The sequence below is a fragment of the Pseudorasbora parva genome, chromosome 9 (assembly GCF_024679245.1).
Source record: "Pseudorasbora parva isolate DD20220531a chromosome 9, ASM2467924v1, whole genome shotgun sequence".
Lineage (NCBI taxonomy): Eukaryota > Metazoa > Chordata > Actinopteri > Cypriniformes > Gobionidae > Pseudorasbora > Pseudorasbora parva.
In genome coordinates this window covers 44,005,424-44,029,165 of record NC_090180.1, presented here as the reverse complement: position 1 = coordinate 44,029,165, position 23,742 = coordinate 44,005,424, and the positions used below count along the sequence as shown (strand labels likewise).

Below are 23,742 nucleotides of genomic sequence, written 5' to 3'. Positions count from 1 at the left end.
AACCAGAACATCTGAGGGAGTCGCCTGTCAATCGCGTCATATCTGCGTTACCCTCAGTTTACGTTTTTATTCTGCAGAAACGCTTTACTCTTAGCAGTGTGAACGAGAGTCACAGAAGCTGCTGAGCAAACACACAGAGTAACGTCATAACATCATTTTTATCACTCTTGTATCTGTAAAACCCTGTGTCTGATATGATAAACAGAGCTGCGTTACCTCATACTCATGACCGGAAAAGCGGAAATAGCGCCGCCGAATGTGTCCCGTCATAATAAAAGTCCCGCTGCTCGCGAGCCATGTGTTTGTTTAACAATCGCTTCAGCAGCGCTCAGCTCCACAACACTCTGTCCTGTTCTGCTTCATACTACAGTAACGTTAATAAACACATCCATCAACATGATTTCTGCTCGAGTCCTATCCCGATTCTTTTCCACATGTCCCAAGATTCTGCGCTCAAACCTGGCGTCATCAAACTACGTCTAGCGGACAGCAAAATAACTTAGTGCAGCTTTAACATGGAAGAAATTGATCACTTATAACTTTATCACATCATGTCTGGTTAGGATATGGTGTTTTTCATTCCTTGGCAGTAACTAAAAATAATTGTAGCAATATTGGAAAATTACTGTGGAATTTTTTTTTTTTCAAAGTAAAAATGTATTGCATGCATTTGAGAATTTCAAAACAAAAGCTCTTACCTCTCCATTCAGAAAGCAGTACAGCACGCCCACCACAAACCCCTGTGGAGATGATATTATTATTCAGCAAGGGATCCATTAATTAAAATTGATAGTAAAGACACATGTAAAATTACAAAATATTTCTATTTCAAATGAAGCTGCTCTTGTAAACTTTCTAACTAACATAAGCATGTTAAGTTTTATTTTAGTTATTTAATTAAGTTAATGATTTCAAACTAATTTGTTCTCTACACATTTACCATTTTCTGCATGGATACTGTCACATAGTGCACTATATAGGGGATAGGGAATGATTCAGACAATGTAAATATGCTTTCTATTGGTGCAAATGTTTTCGCATTAATGTCACGCAAACCGCAGCAGCTCCAGTCCAGAGACACGATAGCAGATCATAAAATAGAGTTGGCATAGACCACAAAACGTATTGGGTCTATTTGAATTCTGCACAGAATGCTGTATTTCAAAGCAATATGAAGGAGATTATTATGAGAAACGGTTAGAGATTAGAAGGAAACTGTGGCTTTATCGAGCTGAAAGGCTCTAGTCAAGCTGTGATATACACAAATCACTATTGGCTGTTTTAAAAAAGGGGAAGAGCTGTTCCATACGTCCCAAACTTCTGTATTCCTGTTTCATGGGAAAATATGTCAATACATTGAATAATGCTGCACGTTTCAAATCACTTCAATGGGCATTTAAGATGGAACTGGATACGAAAATGCATTTTGATCAATGCATCATGGTTTTCCTAAACCACAAAAGCTTAGATCTGAGCAAAGTAATGGCATAATATCAATGGTATCACACGGATGATGCAGCTCACTAGGGTTTGAAACAGAGAAATAGTCTCCATTCTCCAAGGAGGTGTTTCTAAAATACAGTGCTGAAGTTGCTACTATTAAAGCAGATGCTCAGTACCTGGAAAGAGCCCAAGCCCAGCTCAAAGACCAGTCGCTCCCGCTTGCTGAAATCCTCCGGGGAGAAGGCAAACACAGTGTAGTGGATTCCAAACAGAGGGATGAGGAGCAGGGTGGACCGCGCCAGCCGCCTGTCAACACACACACACACACAGCCCTTCAGACAGATGATTGAATCTCTCACTATGTCAACACACAGTTACTGTAATACACTGGAGATTAAAGACATTCACAACAATCCTGCTCCATAGGAAAGAAGTATCTATAATTTTTCTTTAATATATCTATAATTTCTCCTAGACAGCAAAGACAATAAACACACACAGACCTGCTTCTCAGATGTTTTTCTTGAGCTAAAGACCCCCAATGGTTAATATAAACTTAAAGTGTTACTCATCAGAAGAGCAGTATGATAAGTATACTTTTTACATTTATATTTTAGTTTTCACTCCAAAGATCATGAAGAAGATTCAAATAGAAGTTTTTTTTATAATTTAAAAGAATTCAACTCAGTTATTCGACATTTGCGAGACAGCATGCAAGAACAAACACAAGAACAATAGCAGAACATAAATGTGAACTAAAGAGGAACTTAAAAAAAGATAATGAGCTGAATACAGACAGGTGTACTGTTAAATTAATTTCCACGAAAACTAGTGGCGGGAAACTAAACATAAAAGCTAAACTGAACATAATGGAGACAGAATGCCCATCTCTGGAAAGGCATGGGCTCACGCTGTAACAGACCGACAGAGGGGTAGGGAGTCGGATGAGGGGCTAGAGAAGAACCAGACCTAAGCCGGAGGGCCTGGGGTGGAGCAGACGGTAAAACGACCCCTGGAGGAGCTGATGGTGGACACAGCCATCGGAGGTCTAATGGAGGAAGGAACCATGGATGAGGCGATGGTAGAATAACGCAGGTGGTACACAGACCCACTGCGGAATAAGTGGTGGAAGGAGCCAGGGTGGAGTTAGCGCCACGACCGCCAGTGATGGAGCTGAGAGATCTGGAGACCCGGACAAAGCGGAGTCGGTCACAGGACCGGACAACACTGTAGGATTCAGAGGCTTAGGCTTAGCAGCAGCAACTAGTTAATAAGGTGGAGCAGGTAGACCTGACGGAAGGAGGAACCTGACAGAGGCGAAGGGTTGGAGGGACGAAGCACAGCAAGAAGCCAGGAATTCTGTGCCGCAGGCAATGCGACATCTGATCAATTCGGAGCCGGAGGAACAAGAGAGCCAGGTAGAGCCGTGAGGACGACCTTCCAAGGTGGAGCCGATTGTTCGATGGGTCGAGGTACGGGAATGGTGGCCCGAAGCGAGGCAAAGGCAGTCTTGTTCCAACAATGGAGCCTAGGGACAGAAGGATACCAGTGAAGGTGGGGCAGAAGGAGCGACTGGCATGGTAGAGGAGGTGGGAGAGGGAGGCAGGATGGGTGAATTATCCATAGCAATGAAGTCCAGCAACAATGATGGTATTGGGCTTGGCAGGACCAGCGAGGATGAAGTCTTAGAGCTGGGCAGGGCCAAGGGCAATGAAGGCGTTGGACTGGATATACGACCAGCAGCGAATTAAGGTTTTGGGCTGGACAGGAGCAGCGGTGATGAAGCGGTGACAAATCATTAGATCTGGGCAGGGCCAGGAGCGATGAAGGCTTTGGGCTGGGTGGAATCAGCTGACGAAGGCTGTCCTCGTCCTCAAACTCCTCTCTATTTCCCTCTGGCTCAGATTTGGAATACTAAACTAAAGCTAAACTGAACATAATAGTGACACTCATATGTATGTCTGTCAACCATTATTTAATTTTGTTTTTCCTTACAAAATATAGGAAGAACTGAGCATCTGAGATTTACATTTAATCATTTAGCAGACACTTTTATCCAAAGCGACTTACAAAGGAGGAGAGCAATAAAAGCAATCAGACAAACAAGGCGCTGTAACAAGTCTCAGCTAATCTAGCGAAGTACACATACACATACACATACATTTTTTTACAAACAAACAGAAAAACAAATAGAATAGTTAAGTGCTAGTCTTTATTGATCAGGCGCTGCTGAAAAAGAAGTGCCTTTAGACTCGGCTGCTTGAATTGAGATAGGCAGGTTGTTCCACCAGGGTGGGAAAGTTCCAGGAAAAGGTCCGTTAGAGAGATTTCATGCCTCTTTGGGATGGAACCACGAGGTGTTGTTCACTTGCAGAACGCAAGCTTCTGGAGGGTGTGTGAGTCTGAACAAGCGAGTTTAGGTATATTGGTGCAGAGCCTGTGGTTGCTTTGTAGGTGAACACCAGTGCCTTGAAATGGATGCGTGCGGCTTTTTTATTGATATTACAATAAAACAACTGAGAGCTCAAGTATGCATCATAAGTTTTGAAAAAGCAAAGCATCAACAAATGTCTTTTTTGTCAACTAATGGATTTAGTTCTTATGCAATAAATAGCTTGGAGCAGAAAAAATGCTTCGCAAACATTTGAACCTATGCTAAATGTTTCAAAAGGTTTTGACAGCTGTTTTGGGATCAATTTGGGATAAGTGAGCTACCATGTTTCAAAAACCAGCAAGACCACCTTAAGATAGTATGTAGTTATATACGGTTATTTATCATGGGTCATGAACCATAACTACTTGGCTGATTAACAGTTGTTGTATAGTTCACCTTGTATAAACCCGATTGGACCAACCTCAAGCTCCAAAACACAGATGCAACTTTAAGCTGGATTTTCCAGCAGGTAAAAGTCTTGTAGCTCAAACAATAAAGCATAGCAGTAGCAACGGCAGCGGCATGGATTTGATTCCCAGGTTAATGAAAACGATACAAAATATACGTATAAAAATAGGAATGCAATGTACTGTAAATAGTTTTGTATAGAAGCATCTGCCAATCATGTAAATGTAATAAAAAGATCAGCGGCGATTATTCACAACCATTTTTCTTTAAAAAAGATTTCAAAACAAAAAAGCACATTTGTTGGCCAACACAGATTCAGACACACACACACACAACCACACACACAAACACACACACACACACACACACACAAACACACACACTTACAGCGTGATGGTAGAAAGCTCTGACATCCTGCACGAATGCTGGGCGGCCTGTGTGGGCTCACTGAAGCATTTCTGTGCACAGCTGCTAAACACGACAAAGACAACAAACACTCTTTAGGACAGAACACACGCACGCGCACGCGCACACACAAACACACATGCACACACACACACACTCATCAAACTGACCGCACACAGCAGACCTCAACACAGAGACCTCAAGGACATTTCATAGCTCAAGCACATACTTTGTTTTCACAATACTGTTCCATGCAAATACAATACACAGGGCTTCAAAAGCTTCAAAATCAAGCAAAAGCATCAGAACTGTGGTTCTTCTTGTGTGCTAGAATATTAAAGTCACTCACAATAGACTTCGGGGTGACTTCCTGAAGCTCAAACAGCGACGCATGGCACTAGAAACTCCAAGTTAATGGGTTCATTTCCCAGGGAAAGCAAGAACTGATAAAATGTATACCGTTACTGCAATGTAAATCGCTTTGGATAAAAGCCTCAGCCTCAGCCAAATGCATAAAAGTAAATGTCAAGGGACTGTTTTCACAAACAGGGCTTAAATTAGGCCTGAGTTCAATTAGGACATTTAAGTATTTTCTATAAAATGCCTTTACTGGTGTGAATATTGAGACTGACATATTTTGAGATATGCAAGTTGCTTCAGTTAAAACATGCATTTTAGTCTGGGTCTAGGGTAAGTTTTGTCTGTGAAACCGGAAAGTCTTCATACCCAATAGATGGTATATCCAGAAAATAAAAACAGTCATTTTATTTTATTTATCACTGACACATGCCGCCTCAATCAGCAATACAATGATTCCTCCTGGATTCTCTCCTGGAATCAGCACACAACTGAACTACAGAACCCAAAAAACTACAACTCTTCTAACAACAACCAACATAAACATGCAGTCTATGGAGATTTGTGACACTTTGAAACATTAATCACACTTTCTATTATTACGCCTGTGTGCATGCGAAATGCTACCGCTTACACTATCAACACTGAACTGATTTCAACTGAATAATCACGGTTTAATAGTCTTTATAAAGCTGCTTTACATGATCGAATCCTGTTATCACAGTAAAGCTCTTTTGAAACGATCTGTATTGTATAAAACACTATATAAATAAAGGTTAAAACACCTATAACAGTAATACTTTCAATATCATTTCAACCACTGCGTTTATCATGAGATGCTCCATATCGACCAATCAGCCAGAAGACATCAACAGTCCGCTGTTTCCATGGTGATGGAGGCAAGCGTACTCACAGGTAGATGCTGGACTCGTTCCCGCCAATGTCTGGAGACTGCAGCTTCTGCACCAGGATAATGATGATTCCAATGAAGAGGACAAAATTAACCTGGAAGAAAACGCATGCATTTATTATAGCACTCATGTTTTATTTATCCATGATTTAGCTTTTTTTATTCTAATTTTATTTAAAGCTTACCATGATTGATGCCACAACAGGTCCCTTGATCACCCACCAGAGGGCAGTATTATCATTCATGTCCCAGCAACTGCAGAAACACAATCATTTTAGAAACATTGTGGCTATTGGTCGGTTCGGTCACGTGATTTAGCAACTAAGAGTCCAGAATTATATACTGCATGCTTTTTAAAGAAAATAGCTTTCAGTATGTGCCAGATGCCCTGCTACATTAAGAGAATTATATTCCAGATTATTGAACATTTAGACAAAAAATCTGGTAAAACTTTATTAAAATTGTGACATAGTTACACATTATTACATGTAGTTACTATAGTAATAACAGTAAATAATGTTAATGTAGTTAGTTCCTATTACTCAGTACTTATTTGAGTGAGTACAATGTAACTACGTCACCTTAAAATAGTGTAACCAAAAATCAAATTTTATTTGTTCTTTTTTTGAGTATCATAATTGATACGCCATGATGACTCATATAATAAGAATATAGACTATATAATCAAAAGAAGGAGAACACACACGCTTTTATTCAAACTGAGCAAAAATATGCAATTTGGTGCAGTTTCTGATATTTATATAGCCAAAAAGTAAGATGAAATTCTGGTAGATAGTTGTAATGTAAATGAATAATATCTTAAAAAAGCTATAGCAGATACTAACACAAAGTGCACTTAAATATCAGTCATAACTATATCCACAAATAATATGTCTTAGTATAATGGTATTTAAATAATTTGTTTTATGATCAAAGCTGTTATTTTTATTGTAGGGGCAAAAAATATAATGCAACACAATGATTGAGAGATGAACAAGTAAGCATTCCTCAAAAGCCTGATGCATCATATTTGATACATTTTAACATGATTTTAAAAATAATAATGTACTGATAATCAAGTGAACCTAAGCTGCTTCAGTCCATTTAGTGTTCAATTTGAAATATTAAATGCAGTATATCTGAAGTTATTCTTACATTTACTTTATACAAATCTGTATTTCTCTGCATTTTTTTTAACCAAAATTTTGATTTTGATAATTTAAAGGCCTTAAAGATTTGCATATCAGATATGATTCATCCCTTATAGGGTGCATGATCATATCACATTACAGAAATAAAATGAGTTGCACTATTATATGTTGACCATGTTTAACTCATATTTTATACAAAACTGGTTAAAAAACCTATGCTTTTCTGAGATAATAACCATATGGGACTTGCTGAATTAAACATGCAATATAGTGAGGTTATATAATATAATCTCATTTAACATTTATTGCTTTAAATAGTATGCAGTATACAGTATATAATGTGCAGTTATCATTACACTAGCATTCCTTTCCAAACATACACTCAGTAGTGACACTGAACGCCAATAGAGTAGTTCAGTGCCAGCATCTGCGTAGGTATCAAAGCGACAATTACAGTATATCACTTTTTGTTTATGCGGCGTTGCACATACCCAGAATCATCAAAATGAAGACGCAGAACAGCCCATATGGTCACACAAATGGTGGGCGTTCCTGAAAGCGCGAGAGGAAGAGGAAATTTGTCAGACCTCAAAGCTGTTCTCTAATACATTTAGACCATTAATATTAATGTATTACATATGCCAGCACAACAAATCACATCATGAAGAGCCAGTGGCCAGTTAATACAGACGCTGCACTCCATTTCCTTCCTTATATATGAGTGTGACATATAATCAATCACGTTACAATCAGTTTTGGTATGATGCATCGCTGTGACATACCCCAGCCGATGATGGTGTACCAGTAGAAGTAGCGTCTCTCGGGGAAGAAGGTTTCCACTAGCAGTGTGAAGAGATAGAGACCTTCGATGAAGAGCCAGAAGTAGTTTGACATCACACAGTAATGGAAGAAGACCATCACTGCCTTACACCCCACCTGAACACAGAGAAACACACTCAGGTTGGCATAAAATCCAGTGGCTCCGTTAGCAATCCATCAGACGACCCCGTTATAGTCACGTATTTCAGTGTCCTTCATCATCAGTTATCAAAAGCGATGGTTTCGAGGTAGTCACAGGGGCTGAACAGGGTTTGGGACAGAATCGGTTTGTAGTTTTAGAGAATTTTAAATGTTACTGCCACCACAACGCAGGAATTCCCACAAACAACAAAACATCTTAATGATATGATATAATACGATATGATACGATACGATACTACTTTACTGTCAAGGTCTAATATTTGGGTGAAAAGACACTACAATTACTGAAAAACTAAAACATTACATATTTTGCAACAATTCAATTGGCAGAAAACACATACTTTGTACCTAAAATTCAAAATAATAAGAACTGATAGGGACAGTAAAAGTTATTTCCAAAAGCACAATATTAAAATAATGTTGGAAAATAATACAGCATATTCATCATTTGTGAAATTAATATATAAGAAAATACATATAGAAAGCATTAAACATAAATCATAAATATAACATAAATATTTATCATATGCGCTCATATTTGTTATTTTTGTAAAGTTGTATTAAAAAAATATTAAAACAAATTTAATAGTGCATAATTTTGATCTGTTTGCTAGTTGCCATTTACTGTTTTTAATAGTAAATAAAATTTGAATAGTAAATCATTGTTTACAGTATATTCACAGTTTGTGAAATTATCATATTAAACACAGTTAGAAAATGTAAAAAATATTTCATAAATACAGGTTTTATTTATCATATGCTTTCATATTTATTTTGTTTAATTTTTGGAATGTTTTTACATTAAGTCATAATTAAGTCATAATATTAATATTGTATCATTTTGATCGGTTTACTATTTGCTATTTTCTGTTTTTCATAATGGATTTTGGCCACTTGTATTAAAACCAATTAGGGTCAGACCCACAAACATCATAAAAATGATAATAATACAATATGTAACCCAACAAAAATCTCTCTCTCTCTCTCTCTCTCTCTCTCTCTCTCTCTCTCTCTCTCTCTCTCTCTCTCTCTCTCTCTCTCTATATATATATATATATATATATATATATATATATATATATATTAGGACCATGTGATATTTCTTTTTTTCTGTTTTCATAAATCTGCAAAAATCTCAACAATTCTGTGTTTTTATGTCAGTATGGGGTGCCGTGTGTACATTAATGAGAAAAAAATGATTTTAGCAATATAGCAAAGAGTGAACAATTTAAGGGGGTCTGAATATTTTCCGTACCCACTGTATATTTATTTATTTTTTCACCAAAAAAATTACATGAAATTTCAATATTTTGTCCACTACTGTAGATAGATTAGTATAAATGATTATCAAAGGCCTCCTTGTGTCAAATAAAGTCAGTAAAGCTGTTTTTTAACATAACAGCTGATTTTTTGCTTTTTTAACAGGTTACTACCAGGTAATGTACCTTATCAAACAAGCCTAATGACCAGCTGGATCAATAATGCATTCTTTCGTCTGACAGATAGCACGTACCCTGAACATTTCCATTGACCATATCTAGCCCGTTATGCATTAAAACACCCTGAAGCCTTTAACCATGTTCATCAATTACCCTCTGATCCAATTCAAAGCTAAGTGATGTCATTACCATGGCCTCTGATTGGCTAGGGGAAAGAGCTCAGAGCCCTCATTCAGGTGTATAATGAGAACGTGCACGTTTTTATAAGCTATTCATATGCTAATATGGAAATAATGGAATATTTCCAGAGCTCGCTGAACTCGGCTTCATGATAATTACAGCTGTTTGTCAGGCACAGATGGGGGACAGAACATGTTGCTGCAGAACGTGGGCTTGAACATAAACGGATCGAGTTATTATTAGTCTGTGGATTTCACATGTTAATGGCATCCAGGCAAACACAATTCAGTCTCATATTCATACATCTCTGTTTGTGGGTGATTCACTGTCAAAGCAGCTTATAGAGACACCGAAACCAAAATTCAAGTTTTAAATTAGCTGAAAAAAAATGAAACACGAAAATAACATTTAATTAATAATCCATTACTGCAATAAATTAATATAATAATCAGCACTCAAATAAATACTGAGTTGTATATAAAAAATTGAATTGCTAATAAGGCAGTTTTTATATAATTATAGTTCTATCAACTGTTCTGTTCAACTGTATTGACAATATTTTTGTTCTCCATGATTCATTTCAAAAACCAAAAGTGTTTGTAGCAACTCATGTAATAACTGACATAATGTAAAATCGCACATAATGTAATAATTTTACATGATTATTATAATAATAATTATTATAATAAAATATTCATAATGAAATAATTTTCTCAAACTGTAATAAAAAACCTTGAGCTCATAATGTAATAATTTTTACATTATAAGAAATGTATTACATTCTAAACTCACCAAAAACAATATTTCATTATTGTAATAGCTTTTAAAACATTAATATTAGTATTACCTTACCATACTTTTTAAATAAATACATTATTACATTATTTGCAGTTATTACATTGTATTGCAGCAGTGTTCAATAAAAGGGGTTAAGCAAACAAGAAATGAGTAGTATAAATGTGCTCTCAACCTTATGTAAAATAAAAATGCTTCATTGTGTATTAGTGAACATCATTTTGAACAGATTTGTCATAGTACTCATTAGCATTAAAATGTAAAAAAACAACAACAAAACAATGGCAGATGTGCATTACTCACAGTATGAACAAAGCAGTGGTCGCTTTCCTCCTCTGCGTACAAAACTCCATCTTTAATGAACACAGAGATGGCTCTCAGGATGAAGGACACAAACAGGTTCATGTGGATGAAGTTCCTGGTGCAGTGAAGCTTCCTGTTAACAGACGTTCAAAGGAAGGATTACAACATTACAGGAGATTGAAATTCTAATGCGTTTGGGTGGGCAGCTCAGGGTCTGTATCAATGACCGTGTAAACACTCATCAGCAGTTCTTTGAAGCCCTTTGCATCTTACCCTAATTTCCATTATATGTAGGTTCTTCAGATCACTCTGTTTGGTTTTAGGGTACTTTAAAGCAACGCTACAAAGATGGATTTCTAAAAATCTAAAGAAAACAAAGTACTTTGTGTAACTCAAAAGGCTTCATTAATTGAATCAGGCTGGAAAGTTTAATTGGAAAACAATATTTTTTAAAGAATCTCACAAAAAGTATCTGGGATAGAAAACACACGAAAAGAAAAGAAGAAATTATATTTTGCATGAAGAAAATGCTGCCTGTATTTTTAAGATATCATGGTAATACATTTTATTTCACATTTATTGTGTACTTTAAAGTTTGACAAGTATATACATTTTTGTGAAATATTGCTAAAAATTCCTTCCTTCCAATACTGTTAGTTCCCCTTTTGCTGCCAAAACAGCTCTGACCCGTCGAGGCATGGACTCCACTAGAGCCCTGAAGGTGTGCTGTGGTATCTGGCACCAAGATGTTAGCAGCTGATCCTTTAAGTCCTGTAAGTTGCGAGTAGGGGCCTCCATGGATCAGACTTGTTTGTTCAGCTCAGCCCACAGATGCTCGATTAGATTGAAATCTGGGGAATTTAGAGGCAAAGTCAACACCTCAAACACGGTGTGCTCCTCAAACTATTCCTGAACCATTTTGCTTTGTGGCCGGCGCATTATCCTGCTGAAAGAGGCCACAGCCACCAGGGAATACTGTTTCCGTGAAGGGGGGGGGGGGGGGGGGGGGGGGCAGGAACCAAGGTTTCCCAGCAGAACATTGTCCAAAGCATCACACTGCCCCTCGCTGGCTCGCCTTCTTCTAATAGTGCATCCTGGTGCAATGTGTTCCACAGGTAAGTGACACACACGCACCCGGCCATCCACGTGATGTATAAGAAAACGGGATTCATCAGACCAGACCACCTTCTTCCATTGCTCTGAGGTTCAGTTCTAATGCTCACATGACCACTGTTGGTGCTTTCGTCAGCATGGGCACCCTGACCGGTCTGCAGCTATGCAGCCCTATACACAACAAACTGTGATGCTCTGTGTATTCTGACACCTTTCTATCAGAATCAGCATTAACCTTTTGAGCAATTTGAGCTACAGTAGCTCGTCTGTTTGATCTGACCACACTGGCCACCGCAGACCGGGAATGCCCCACAAGAGCTGCAGTTTTGGAGATGCTCTGACCCAGTCGTCTAGCATCACAATTTGGCCCTTGTCAAACTCGCTCAAATTCTTACGTTTGCCCATTTTTTCCTGCTTCTGACACATCAACTTTGAGCACAAAATGTTCACTTGCTGCCCAATATATCTCACCCACTAACAGGTGGCTTGACGAAGAGATATTTAAATCAATTTCTTTTTATTTATACATACTGTATATGACCAGAGATTAAAATGTGCTGAATTGTTGAACATAATGAGATTCACCAGCCCTTTGCAAGCAGGTTGGATAATTCTCCATTGAATTTTCCTCAAGTGACCAGCACAAAATTACATTATCCAGAGAAACAGCATATTATGAAAAGGTCAATGTTGTCTGATGACTGCTTTAAAACTGACCTGAACCGGCACAGAATGACCATGGCTGTGGTCAGAGACACCAGAGACGTGCTGTAGCCCACCGTATAGAGAGCCTTTACAGACGCATAGTACATGTCCTTGGGAAGGGAAGAGAAATACAAAATGACTTTCGTTTAGCAGCCATTTTGCAAAGATTTTTATTATGGTGTAACTATGGTGGTTATGACCTTATTTAAAATGGTTTGATCAATTCTGATGAGATACTCACAGGCTTGGTTTCGTTGTAACCTATCATACAGGCATCGACATAGTGCGGATACGGTTCCGACCAACCGAACTCTGTACAGTTTCTGCTGATCTTGCCAAGCCCTGGAAAGCAGTCAGACAACAGCCAGAACAACCATAAATCAAATGTGTTTCCCACTTTTAAAATATTGTAAGCAACTGCTGCAATTTGCTGGTGTCAGCAGAACTACGAGAACAAAAGCGTACATACATCACCACATACATTTATATTGACTCATGATCTCACATACAGACTCACTAATGTTCACTGTTTCAGTCGGATGTTATACCTGATTCAACAGTGTTGCTGTTTTACACTATAAATAAGGACAAAACATTTAGCAAAAACACAACAACAAGTTCGACATAAAAATAGTTTTATAGTTTAATTCTTGTTTATATCATAACTATTTTTTTTTATTTTATATCATATTGGCCCCACTTTATATTAGGTGGCCTTAAGTACTATGTACTTACACCAAAAAATAAGTACAATGTACTGTGTTCAAATTGTATTGCAAAACCCCTTTTCTGATACTGAGGTGGATACGGGTAGAGTTAGGGACAGGTGTGTTGTTATCGGTAAGTTTAAGGGTAGGGTTAGGTGTAAGGGAAGTGCCAATTGTGTAATTACAAATGTAACTACAGAAATTAATTACAGAAGTAATTACATGCAGGTATTTTTTTTTACAATGTAAAAACATGTATGTACACAATAAGTGCATTGTATAAAATTATTAATTAAAATGTTAGTACATACTAGTAGTTAAGGCTTTTCTTCTCAATATTAATGATTTCTGAAGGATCATGTGGCACTGAAGACTGAAGTAATGATGCTGAAAATTCAGCTTTGCATTACAGGAATAAATACATCTTAACATTATTCAAATAGAAAACGCTAACTTTAAACAGTAATACAGTTTTTCTCAATTGCTTAAACACTATTTCTGAAACCTTGCTCCATTTTCTGAAACCATTAAACACAAAACCTCCTCTTCAAGCACTATTCACAAAACCTCTGACTCCTCTTGCAAAATGAAACTTTCGCTTCAAAACAGTTTTACCTGTGTTCAAAATCAAACACTGCTCTCAAATCATAAACAAAGTGATCAAAATGATAAACACTATCAAGCAATCAGTAAACAATACAGCAAAAAATAGAAAACACATTGTTCAAAACGTAGTTCTCAGGCAGAAGTAAATTTTACTGTAATCTCAAAACAAATTTCATATTTTTCTGTCATTGTCTTGTGATCATAGTAGCTCAAAATTGGTCAGAAATTATTACTAGTCGGCTTTGCTTTGCAATTTTTTGTTCTTACTCTTGCTTGTAGCCCTATTTTTACCAACTCATTCTCATGAAATGCATATACATCACAAATTGTATTTATTGTGCGATTTATACGGCACAATTATTTTTTATGTGCATATGATTTGCATTGTCACCCTATTGGGTAGGTTGAGTTGTTTGGAGTATGTGCACATAACACAATATAAAGTACATATCATATGCACACGAAAACTGCATGCGTAACAAATGCACATAAAAACTCATTTTGGCATATAAATCGCACGATAAATACAATTTGTGCTATAGATATGCATTTTCATTAGATTAGGCTGATTTTTACAGTACTGTACTCTGCATCTCACAAACTCGTTCTTTGTCCTTTGTTGATATGAACCTGCAACCAGTCAAAATCTATTGAGCAGTCAGTAGCCTACTGTAAACAACTGGAAAGCAACATGTTCAGGGCAATTTGATTTGTTAATTGTACAGTATACAGCCTACAATGCACTGTACTTATATTGGTTGTGTCTCATCATTTGAAACAGGTTAAATCAGTTTTGAGTGGTTGCGTTCAATCAATGACATTGTGTTCTCCATTTGTATTTGATTGTTGCCACTTGTGTTAACCCGTATGAAGGCATGTGCATTAGAGAGCAGAATGTGTCTTGACAATGAGAATGTGTTTAGAGTTTTGCTGAAAAGTCTAAGTGAGATCTGCAAATTGTGTTTTATGATGTGAAATGGTTTAAGGTATTGACAACAGACAGCACAATTAGCTAAATGAGTTCAGGCAGCTGAGAAATGTGTTCAGCCGATGGGTTTTAGTGTTTTAGCAATTGAGAAAAACTGTAATATACAGTTGTGGTCAGCAGGGACGTGCACAGGGGGGTTGCTCAGGTTGCCCGGGCAACTGCCCATATGCCCTTCTCGACTCACGTTGCCCTTCCGAGGTGGAAAAAAATAAATAAAAAAATCATACAATGGATGCAGAATTTCACCTAGGCCTAGATACAATAATAATAATAATAATAATAATAATAATAATAATCGCAAAGCCTCATTCACTTCCATATTCGGGTACCCGTCCGAAAGTGAAAGTCAAGCAATTGCTTGGGGCCCCGAGCTGGCCTGGGGCCTCAAGACAACGACAGGTTAAGAATAAAATGCAACGACAAACTGCTTGAGCGCCCCTTTGATAGTCAATGCAGTTAAGTGCAATGACACTGTTATCGGAATCCCCCTCAAGGGGGCCCTCTCAGTCGTCGCTGACAGCAGCCACCCAACCGCAATCTCTGCCGGCAAAATACAAATCCTCCTCGGCGATCATGAAGCCGAATTATGCTTTAGGAAGCCAGAAAAGAAAAAAGAGAAAAAACAAGATAGTGGTAAGTGATAAATTACACTATATAAAATAGCTCTATTTGTACAAAAATTGTGTACTTTTGCAGCAGGTAGGCTAGCAAAAATATATTTATGTTATCATGACGGCAAATGCTGCTTGTAACGAACAGTTAACGTTAGTGTAACTTTTTTTTTTCCGAACGGACGGAATATGGTTACATATACTGTAATATGTTTTCTAACGGGATAAGGAAGACGCAGATCTGTTCCAGAATAACTGTTTATCGTATTTAATGACATAAAATTGCTATACCTTTGATGAAAGTGGCATAGCATGCTAAACTAACTATTTTTATGCTATGCATAAATAACCTGGAATAGTTAATATAGCATTAACTATTATTATAAACATTTAACCAGAAAGAGGCAGAGGAACATGATTTTTTTTTCATAGCTTATCTTAATGTGCTAGTGTCGGGATATATGGTAGTAACAGTTTTTGCAAATATGATATTATTTTTATAAGTTACCAATGGATCTTGAACAGTTACTTTATTCTGTGTGGCAATTTTTACACTGTTGCATTTTGAAGTACAGTATCAGGACAACCCACATGTTTTACTGTTACTGTTTATTAACTATTTAACAGGTATTATAGTCATCTGTTGCAACTTTATAATAACCATCCAGATGATGTTTATAGACAGTTTACAAACCAACTAGTAACCCTTAACAAAGTGTTAGGAATATTTGGTCTGTCTATGTAATGTTTATAGATGTTTTAAAAATGGTTTCTTAAAGTTTTACAAATTTTTTTTTTTAATCATTACCCGTTAATCTGTAGAAAGTTAGCCATGTCCACTTTGCTTGGGGCCCCCAAATTGGTCTGTCTATCTATGTAATGTTTATAGATGTTTTAAAAATGGTTTCTTAAAGTTTTACAATTTTTTTTTAATCATTACCCGTTAATCTGTAGAAAGTTAGCCATGTCCATTTTGCTTGGGGCCCCCAAATTCCTTCTAACCGTCTTGGCTGAGCCTGCATGAGGGGCACTAGAAGGAGATTGTTGGGGTTGTCGGGTGAGACTTAACGTTGTCGGAAAGGTATAACAAACGGACGATCATAAACTGTTGATGGCTGTTAAATTAATATTGTCTTTTTTTATTAGACTATTGATATTGACTGGTTTGAGTTCTTTATTGGTATAGGCAAGGGAAATGGCCTCAGACGCACCATAATGCAGGAAATCACATCTACGAAATAAAAAAAATTCTTGAGGGAGAAACCCCCAGACCCCCCTGCAAAAAAATAGCCCCACTAAACAGCTTTCCTAAACAGAACATAAATACCACTAGGGGGCATTGAAATAATAATGATAATGGCGATAACAATAATATGTAATTGGACAGATGATGGGGGGTGGTTTCGGTGGGGTGGGGGGGGGGTGGGGGGGGTCTTTTTTAGGTCAGAGCAACTGCCCCTCAAAAATCCTGTGCACGTCCCTGGTGGTCAGAATTATTGGCGCCCCTTAGCCTAGAAATCTAGACGCACCCTAGCGGCAGCAAATTTAATTTGCCCGCAAGTGTGGTCTAGGAACTCTCAATTCCTTTCTGAGCTGTATTCCTCAGAATCTGGACGGCCCAATCACATCGTGTATAGAGTCGGCGGGCGGGGCCATAATGACGACGGCTGAGTCGCGTTTGCGTGCTTCTAGCAACACAGAAACTGGCGAACGGCGGTTTTTCGAATCAGCTCTGCCCGCGCCTCCGGAAGACTTGGAGTTAAGCTTTCCTCTGAGAAAAGAACAAAGAACGGCACTGAAGTCATTCTTAAGAAGGGAAGATGTGTTCAGAGTTTAGCCGACCGGATACGGCGAATGTTTAATCAGTCAGCGAGCTCTGCTTCACCTTCGTTGCTCCGGTTGGTGTAGCGCTATCCTATCGCGTGCAGAGGGAGTTTGAAAGACAACCGTTTATCCGCCCCTCAGATTGAGCCCTGTCTATGGTGAGTTTCCAGACAAAACATCTTGATGTGGGTCTGGCTTGTCAGGCTAGGCGCCCCTGGCAAATATGATCAAAAATGTCTATAAAAAATACATCTGCATTGTTTATCCTTTTGATGTTTAAATACTGTTTACAACCTCCTTTTGCTAAGATAACAGCTCTGAGTCTGAGTTTGGAGAACACCTGACATGATATCAGAGACCATTCCTCCTTACAGAATCTCTCCAGATCCTTCAGATTCACAGATATCTGTCGGTGCTTCTTCTCTTCAGTTCAGCCACTCATCTTCTATATTAGGGTTCAGGTCAGGGATAGGGTTAGAAGCTTCATTTTGTGTTACGTGACACATTTGCGAGTTGATTTTGATGTTTGTTTTGGATCATTGTCCTGATGGAGGATTCAACCACGGCCCATTATCAGATTTCTAGCAGAGACCGTCAGGTTTTGATTTTCTATCTGTTGGTATTTGCTAAAATCCATGATAACATGCATCTGAACAAGATGTCCAGGACCTCCAGCAAAAAAATAGGCCCACAGCATTAAAGATCCAGCAGTATATTTAACCGTGGACATGGGGTGCTTTTATCCCTGTTTGCACCAAACCCATCTGGTTGATTTTCAGCCAAAAGCTCTGTTTATAGTTTCATCTGACCACAGAACCAGGTCCGGTTTGAAGTTCCTGCTGTTCGTGCTGTTCATGCTGGAGTTTGTTTCTGGATGAGCAATGAAGATTATTCTTAAAACCCTCCCAAACATGTGGTGATGTAATGGTTGTTATATTTTTTTGTACACTTTCTGACCCCAAAACTCCTCTAATCTCTGCGATTCTCCATCTGTGATCTTGGAGAGTCTTTGTCCCCTCAAACTCTCCTCCTCGCCGTGCATTAGGATGATATAGACACGTCCTCTTCCAGGCAGATTCATAATATCTTTAGTATGGAACTTCTTAGTTATTGCCCTGATGGTGGAAATGGGGATTTCCGATGCTTTAGCTATTTTCCTACAGACACTTTCTATTCTGTGAAGCTTAACAATCTTTTGCTGCACATCAGAACTATATTCTTTGGAGTTACTCATTGTGATGAATGATGAAGGGAATTTGGCTTTATGCTACCTCATATTTATACTCTTGTGAAACAAGATGTCATAGCTAGACAATTTCATGCTCATAGTCACTCTTGGTGTGCAAAAAATAAAAAATGTTAAAGGGGGGATGAAACACTCAGTTTCAGTCAATCTCATGTCAATCTTGAGTACCTATAGAGTAGTATTGCATCCTTCATATCTCCGAAAAGTCTTTAGTTTTATTATATTTATAAAAGAAATATAGGCTGTACCGAGTCTTTCCAGAAAAAAACAAGCGCCTGGAGGCGTATCGAGTGGGCGGAGCTAAAGAATGATGAGTGCGCAAAGCGGTGACGTCCTGAAGCGTGGAGAAACCCATGGCTATCTCAGCTAATACAGATATGATCCAGAATCATTCGGAGGCTGAAATAAATTGAACAGGAGAAACAGCAACAGCAGGACGTCCGTCTCTGTGGTATGGACTGTATTTAGTGGCCTGTCAACATTTGTGTGAGTTTACTGGCAGTTTATGAGGACATGATTCGGTTTATGGACTATTGTATGTGACTAAACCTTAGCAGTAGCAAGCAAAACAGTTTTGCACGTCAGACAAGTGTAACGTTATACAGAGAACAACAATGGAGTCCGTTAGCGCATTTGAATGATGAAGCACGCGATTGTGTCGTTCACTGAGGTTTACTCACGCGGTGATAGCCAACAGCACAGACATTTGAGGCAGTTTTACTGACCGGCTGCTTCCAAAGCAGGACCGAACCTTTATCGCTGGGACCGCTCCATTAAAAACACACTTCTTTGGTATGATTTGGTGAAGTCCTGTGGAGGTGGAGATCCACGGTGGAGATCCACTTTGCGACGCGACTGAAGCAATGTTGTGAAGCTTTCCGTCATTTCTGCGTTCAAATCGGTTCAAATGCAGCGCTGCCTTCCCGGAATGCTGTGCTGAAGCGTTGAAGTCGCTCGACGTCACCCATAGGAATAAAGTGGAGCGCAGCACGGACTATAGGGCGTGTCAGAAGTGTTCACGGATGACTGGATCTGCACCTTGAAAGAGTGTTTATGGGCGTGCATTTCCTCTCTCGCTCTAGTCACGCGCGCGCGCACCCTACCGGGAGAAGAGCCCGTACGGCCCATACAAGGACCTTCCGCTCTATTAACGTCAAGCCGACCCATACTCGAAAAAAACTCTCCGAAACTTGTGAGAAACCGGAAGGAGTATTTTTGACACAGAAATCCTCCATCAAACGTCCAACATTAGTTTTTAAGTATGACAATATAGGTAGGAAAAATGAAGTTAAATCCGATTATTAGTCTATAGAATGTTATATCAAAGGACCATGGTACCAAATATTTTTTACATTTTACAATAAGGTTCCACAAGTTGACCTAACAATAAGCAGAACATCTGTTGGACTATTTTTTTTTATTTTTTTATTTTTTATTTATTTATTTATTTATTTTTTTTATGTGTAGCACTTTGGGATTGTTTTTAACTATGAAAAGGGCTTTACAAATAAAATATATTATTATTATTATTATTATTATTTATTCATCTTTTTGCAGTATTTATGCAATACTTTGTACTTGTAAGTGGGGTTTTCAAATACATACTAAACATCAACCTATTAAAAAATGTCAGCATGTATAAATGTCTCTCACCCTCCTCTGGACTCATGAAGTCAAAAAGCTCGGGACAGTTGACCTCCACGACATCACCAACACCGGCCGGCTGCCAGCAGGTCAGATTGTCCCACTCCCACGGACACTCTGAAAACAACACAACAATTATCACATTATTACACCGACATTATTACACCGTCCATCTGACAGGAGCTAGTTTTTTTTAATGTGTTGGACTGCTTTTACCAGAAATCTGAACGACAAAGAGTACCTAATAAATAGCATAGTATTTGATTATAATATTAATTCAAAAGCAAATTGAAAACACTTTACAATAAGGTCTTATTTGTTAATATTCGCTAATGAACAAACAGTTAGCAATATGTTTTACAAATGTATTAATCGTTGTCAGTGTTAGTTAAAACAATGTAAAAATGTAAACACAAAGCTCAAAATGTATTAACTAGTGTTAACAAATGAACCATTATTATAATTCAATACTGGAAACAGATTCCAGGAAAGTTTCATTCATCGTGCCTATTGAAATATTTTCTGTACCACAACAGAACTTTTGTAACAAAGCAGCATTCAAAACAACCTCTTTTGCATATAAAACAAAGTCTTCCTGAAAACACCAATGCCAAATTACATCTGGACTCCTGACAGTATAACAGATGTCTCTGTTTAATTCTCAATTATACCGAAGCCTTTCTAAGATTAGCCCTTGACGGGAAGCCAAGGTGAATGTGAATGTGACCAGCAGGGGGCATCAGCACGGGTTCCTGTGACTCACCGCCTGCCAGAAGACATGAACATGATCAATATGAGATATGGATCAGAATCCATCACATTCAGAACTGCATTTGACTCCTCGTTTCCTTCAGCTCATTACAGAAATGATTCTAGAATTAATTTCAGAAATGCCTCTCCCTCAATCTGCTGGCAACAAGTGGATGCAAAAGATGAACGAAAGAACGTGGAGATGCTGTCAGAACATCAACAGCGGCTTTTGACATGAAACGCAACAGGTCTGTTAACATAAAGCACTGTTTTTATTGACAGACTATATGATTCATTCATTTATTCTATTGTATAATGAAAGAATATTCAAGAGCGAAACACTATATTTCAAACGTAACCCTAACCCTGATTTTCAAACGTATAGGAATGAAAACAACCATCTCCAGACTTTTAGAACAGATCTTTAACTCAAAACTCAAACTAAAGGCAGAGATCTGAACACTACAAATACTAAATAAAAGGTAATTAAATAATAAAAACAAAAGTCTCAAAATAATAAAAACCATCTCTCAGCCCAAAACAAACCTAAACATCAGAACATTTTATTTTTTTAAACGTTTTCAAAAAGAATGAAAAAAATATTCACTTTGATTTATGAAATGCTTTCCTCATGAGGACCAAAAAATGCCCCCACAAGGATTTCGGATTTACCCTTAATGTAGGCTACACCTAATCATCGATGCACAGGACATACACATATGTACTACACACACACACACACACACACACACACACACACACACACACACACACACACACACACACACACACACACACACACACACACACACACACACATAAATAAATAAATAATACACAAACAAACATACATACACACATGCACAGTTACATACATTTCATAAACACATCCATACATAATCACGTCTGTACTAACACAATACACACATAGAGCACACACATACTTATATAGCCTAAATACATGCATACATTCATACAAAACATAAAAATACTATACAAATAAATTTTAAATTTACTCTAACTCTAAAATGTTCTGCATTTGAATTATAATTGAAGCAACATTTAAGCAATCATTTTCCTCTTGGATCTCACGATGGAAAAAAGAAAAACATTTCTCTACAGCTCATTTCACAGAACTCATAAGTGAACACTTCTATTAAAATATTTCATGAATATGCGGTTAGATGTTTTGCTAACTCATATGAGAAAAGAACAATAAATCACGCTGTTGTTCACAGGATGGAATAAAGTCATAGTTACTTTGGCCAAGAGCCTGATTACAGTTTTTCTCAATTGCTTAAACACTATTTCTGACACCTTGCTCCATTTTCTGAAACCATTAAACACAAAACCTCCTCTTCAAGCACTATTCACAAAACCTCTGACTCCTCTTGCAAAATGAAACTTTCACCTCAAAACAGTTTTACCTGTGTTCAAAATCAAACACTGCTCTCAAATCCTAAACAAAGTGATCAAAATGATAAACACTATCAAGCAATCAGTAAACAATACAGCAAAAAATAGAAAACACATTGTTCAAAACATAGTTCTCAGGCAGAAGTAAATTTTACAGTAATCTCAAAACAAATTTCATATTTTTCTGTCATTGTCTTGTGACCATAGTAGCTCAAAATTGGTCAGAAATTATTACTACTCTGCTTTGCTTTGCAATTTTTTGTTCTTACTCTTGCTTGTAGCCATATTTTTACCAACTCATTCTCATGAAATGCATATACATCACAAATTGTATTTATTGAGCGATTTATACGGCACAATTATTTTTTATGTGCATATGATTTGCATTGTCACCCTATTGGGTAGGTTGAGTTGTTTGGAGTATGTGCACATAACACAATATTAAGGACATATCATATGCACATGAAAACTGCATGCGTAACATATGCACATAAAAACTCATTTTGGCATATAAATCGCACGATAAATACAATTTGTGCTATAGATATGCATTTTCATTAGATTAGGCTGATTTTTACAGTACTGTACTCTGCATCTTACAAACTTGTCCTTTGTTGATATGAACCTGCAACTAGTCAAAATCTATTGAGCAGTCAGTAGCCTAATGTAAACAACTGGAAAGCAACATGTTCAAGGCAATTTGATTTGTTACAGTAATTGTACAGTATACAGCCTACAATGCACTGTACTTATATTGGTTGTCTCATCATTTGAAACAGGTTAAATCAGTTTTGAGTGGTTGTGTTCAATCAATGACATTGTGTTCTACATTTGTATTTGATTGTTGCCACTTGTGTTAACCCATATGAAGGCATGTGCATTAGATTGCTGAATGTGTCTTGACAATGAGAATGTGTTTAGATTTTAGCTGAAAAGTCTAAGTGAGATCTGCAAATTGTGTTTTACCATGTGAAATGGTTTAAGGTATTGACAACAGACTGCACAATTAGCTAAATGAGTTCAGACAACTGAGAAATTTGTTCAGCCGATGGGTTTTAGTGTTTTAGCAATTGAGAAAAACTGTAACGCTGTACATTTAGTTTGATTAGAGTCTCCAGAGCGCCGTGGTTCCTTCTGCGAGAGAATATTCAAAGGGAAAGTGGAGACTGAGAATCTGAGAGCTAGGTTTGTCTATCTGTCTGTCGGGTGGCATATATGTTCTTTCTCATATATCTCAAAGCAGTCTGGACATAAAGCATATTACGTGAAAGGCCAAACGAGAGCTATCTAAATCAGCAGAAGAGAGAGAGAGAGAGAGAGAGAGAG

The 23,742-nt window shown here is 37.7% G+C and overlaps 1 protein-coding gene across 4 annotated transcripts in view; it reads right to left on the bottom strand.

Moving 5' to 3' along the window:
- Nucleotides 1–23,742, bottom strand: part of adcyap1r1a (adenylate cyclase activating polypeptide 1a (pituitary) receptor type I) — a 41,077-nt gene that overhangs the window by 1,481 nt on the left and 15,854 nt on the right. For 2 of the 4 annotated variants that reach the window (XM_067452753.1, XM_067452754.1), the window contains exons 4-14: nucleotides 20,260–20,367; nucleotides 12,866–12,966; nucleotides 12,637–12,734; nucleotides 10,807–10,939; nucleotides 7,891–8,044; nucleotides 7,600–7,660; nucleotides 6,143–6,212; nucleotides 5,961–6,052; nucleotides 4,673–4,756; nucleotides 1,620–1,749; nucleotides 699–740 (exon numbers count right to left, since the gene is read on the bottom strand). In XM_067452753.1, coding sequence (XP_067308854.1) covers nucleotides 699–740; nucleotides 1,620–1,749; nucleotides 4,673–4,756; nucleotides 5,961–6,052; nucleotides 6,143–6,212; nucleotides 7,600–7,660; nucleotides 7,891–8,044; nucleotides 10,807–10,939; nucleotides 12,637–12,734; nucleotides 12,866–12,966; nucleotides 20,260–20,367 — 1,073 coding nt within the window. The remainder of the gene's footprint in view (nucleotides 1–698; nucleotides 741–1,619; nucleotides 1,750–4,672; nucleotides 4,757–5,960; nucleotides 6,053–6,142; nucleotides 6,213–7,599; nucleotides 7,661–7,890; nucleotides 8,045–10,806; nucleotides 10,940–12,636; nucleotides 12,735–12,865; nucleotides 12,967–20,259; nucleotides 20,368–23,742) is intronic. The other 2 variants (XM_067452755.1, XM_067452756.1) reach the window with 1 other exon arrangement.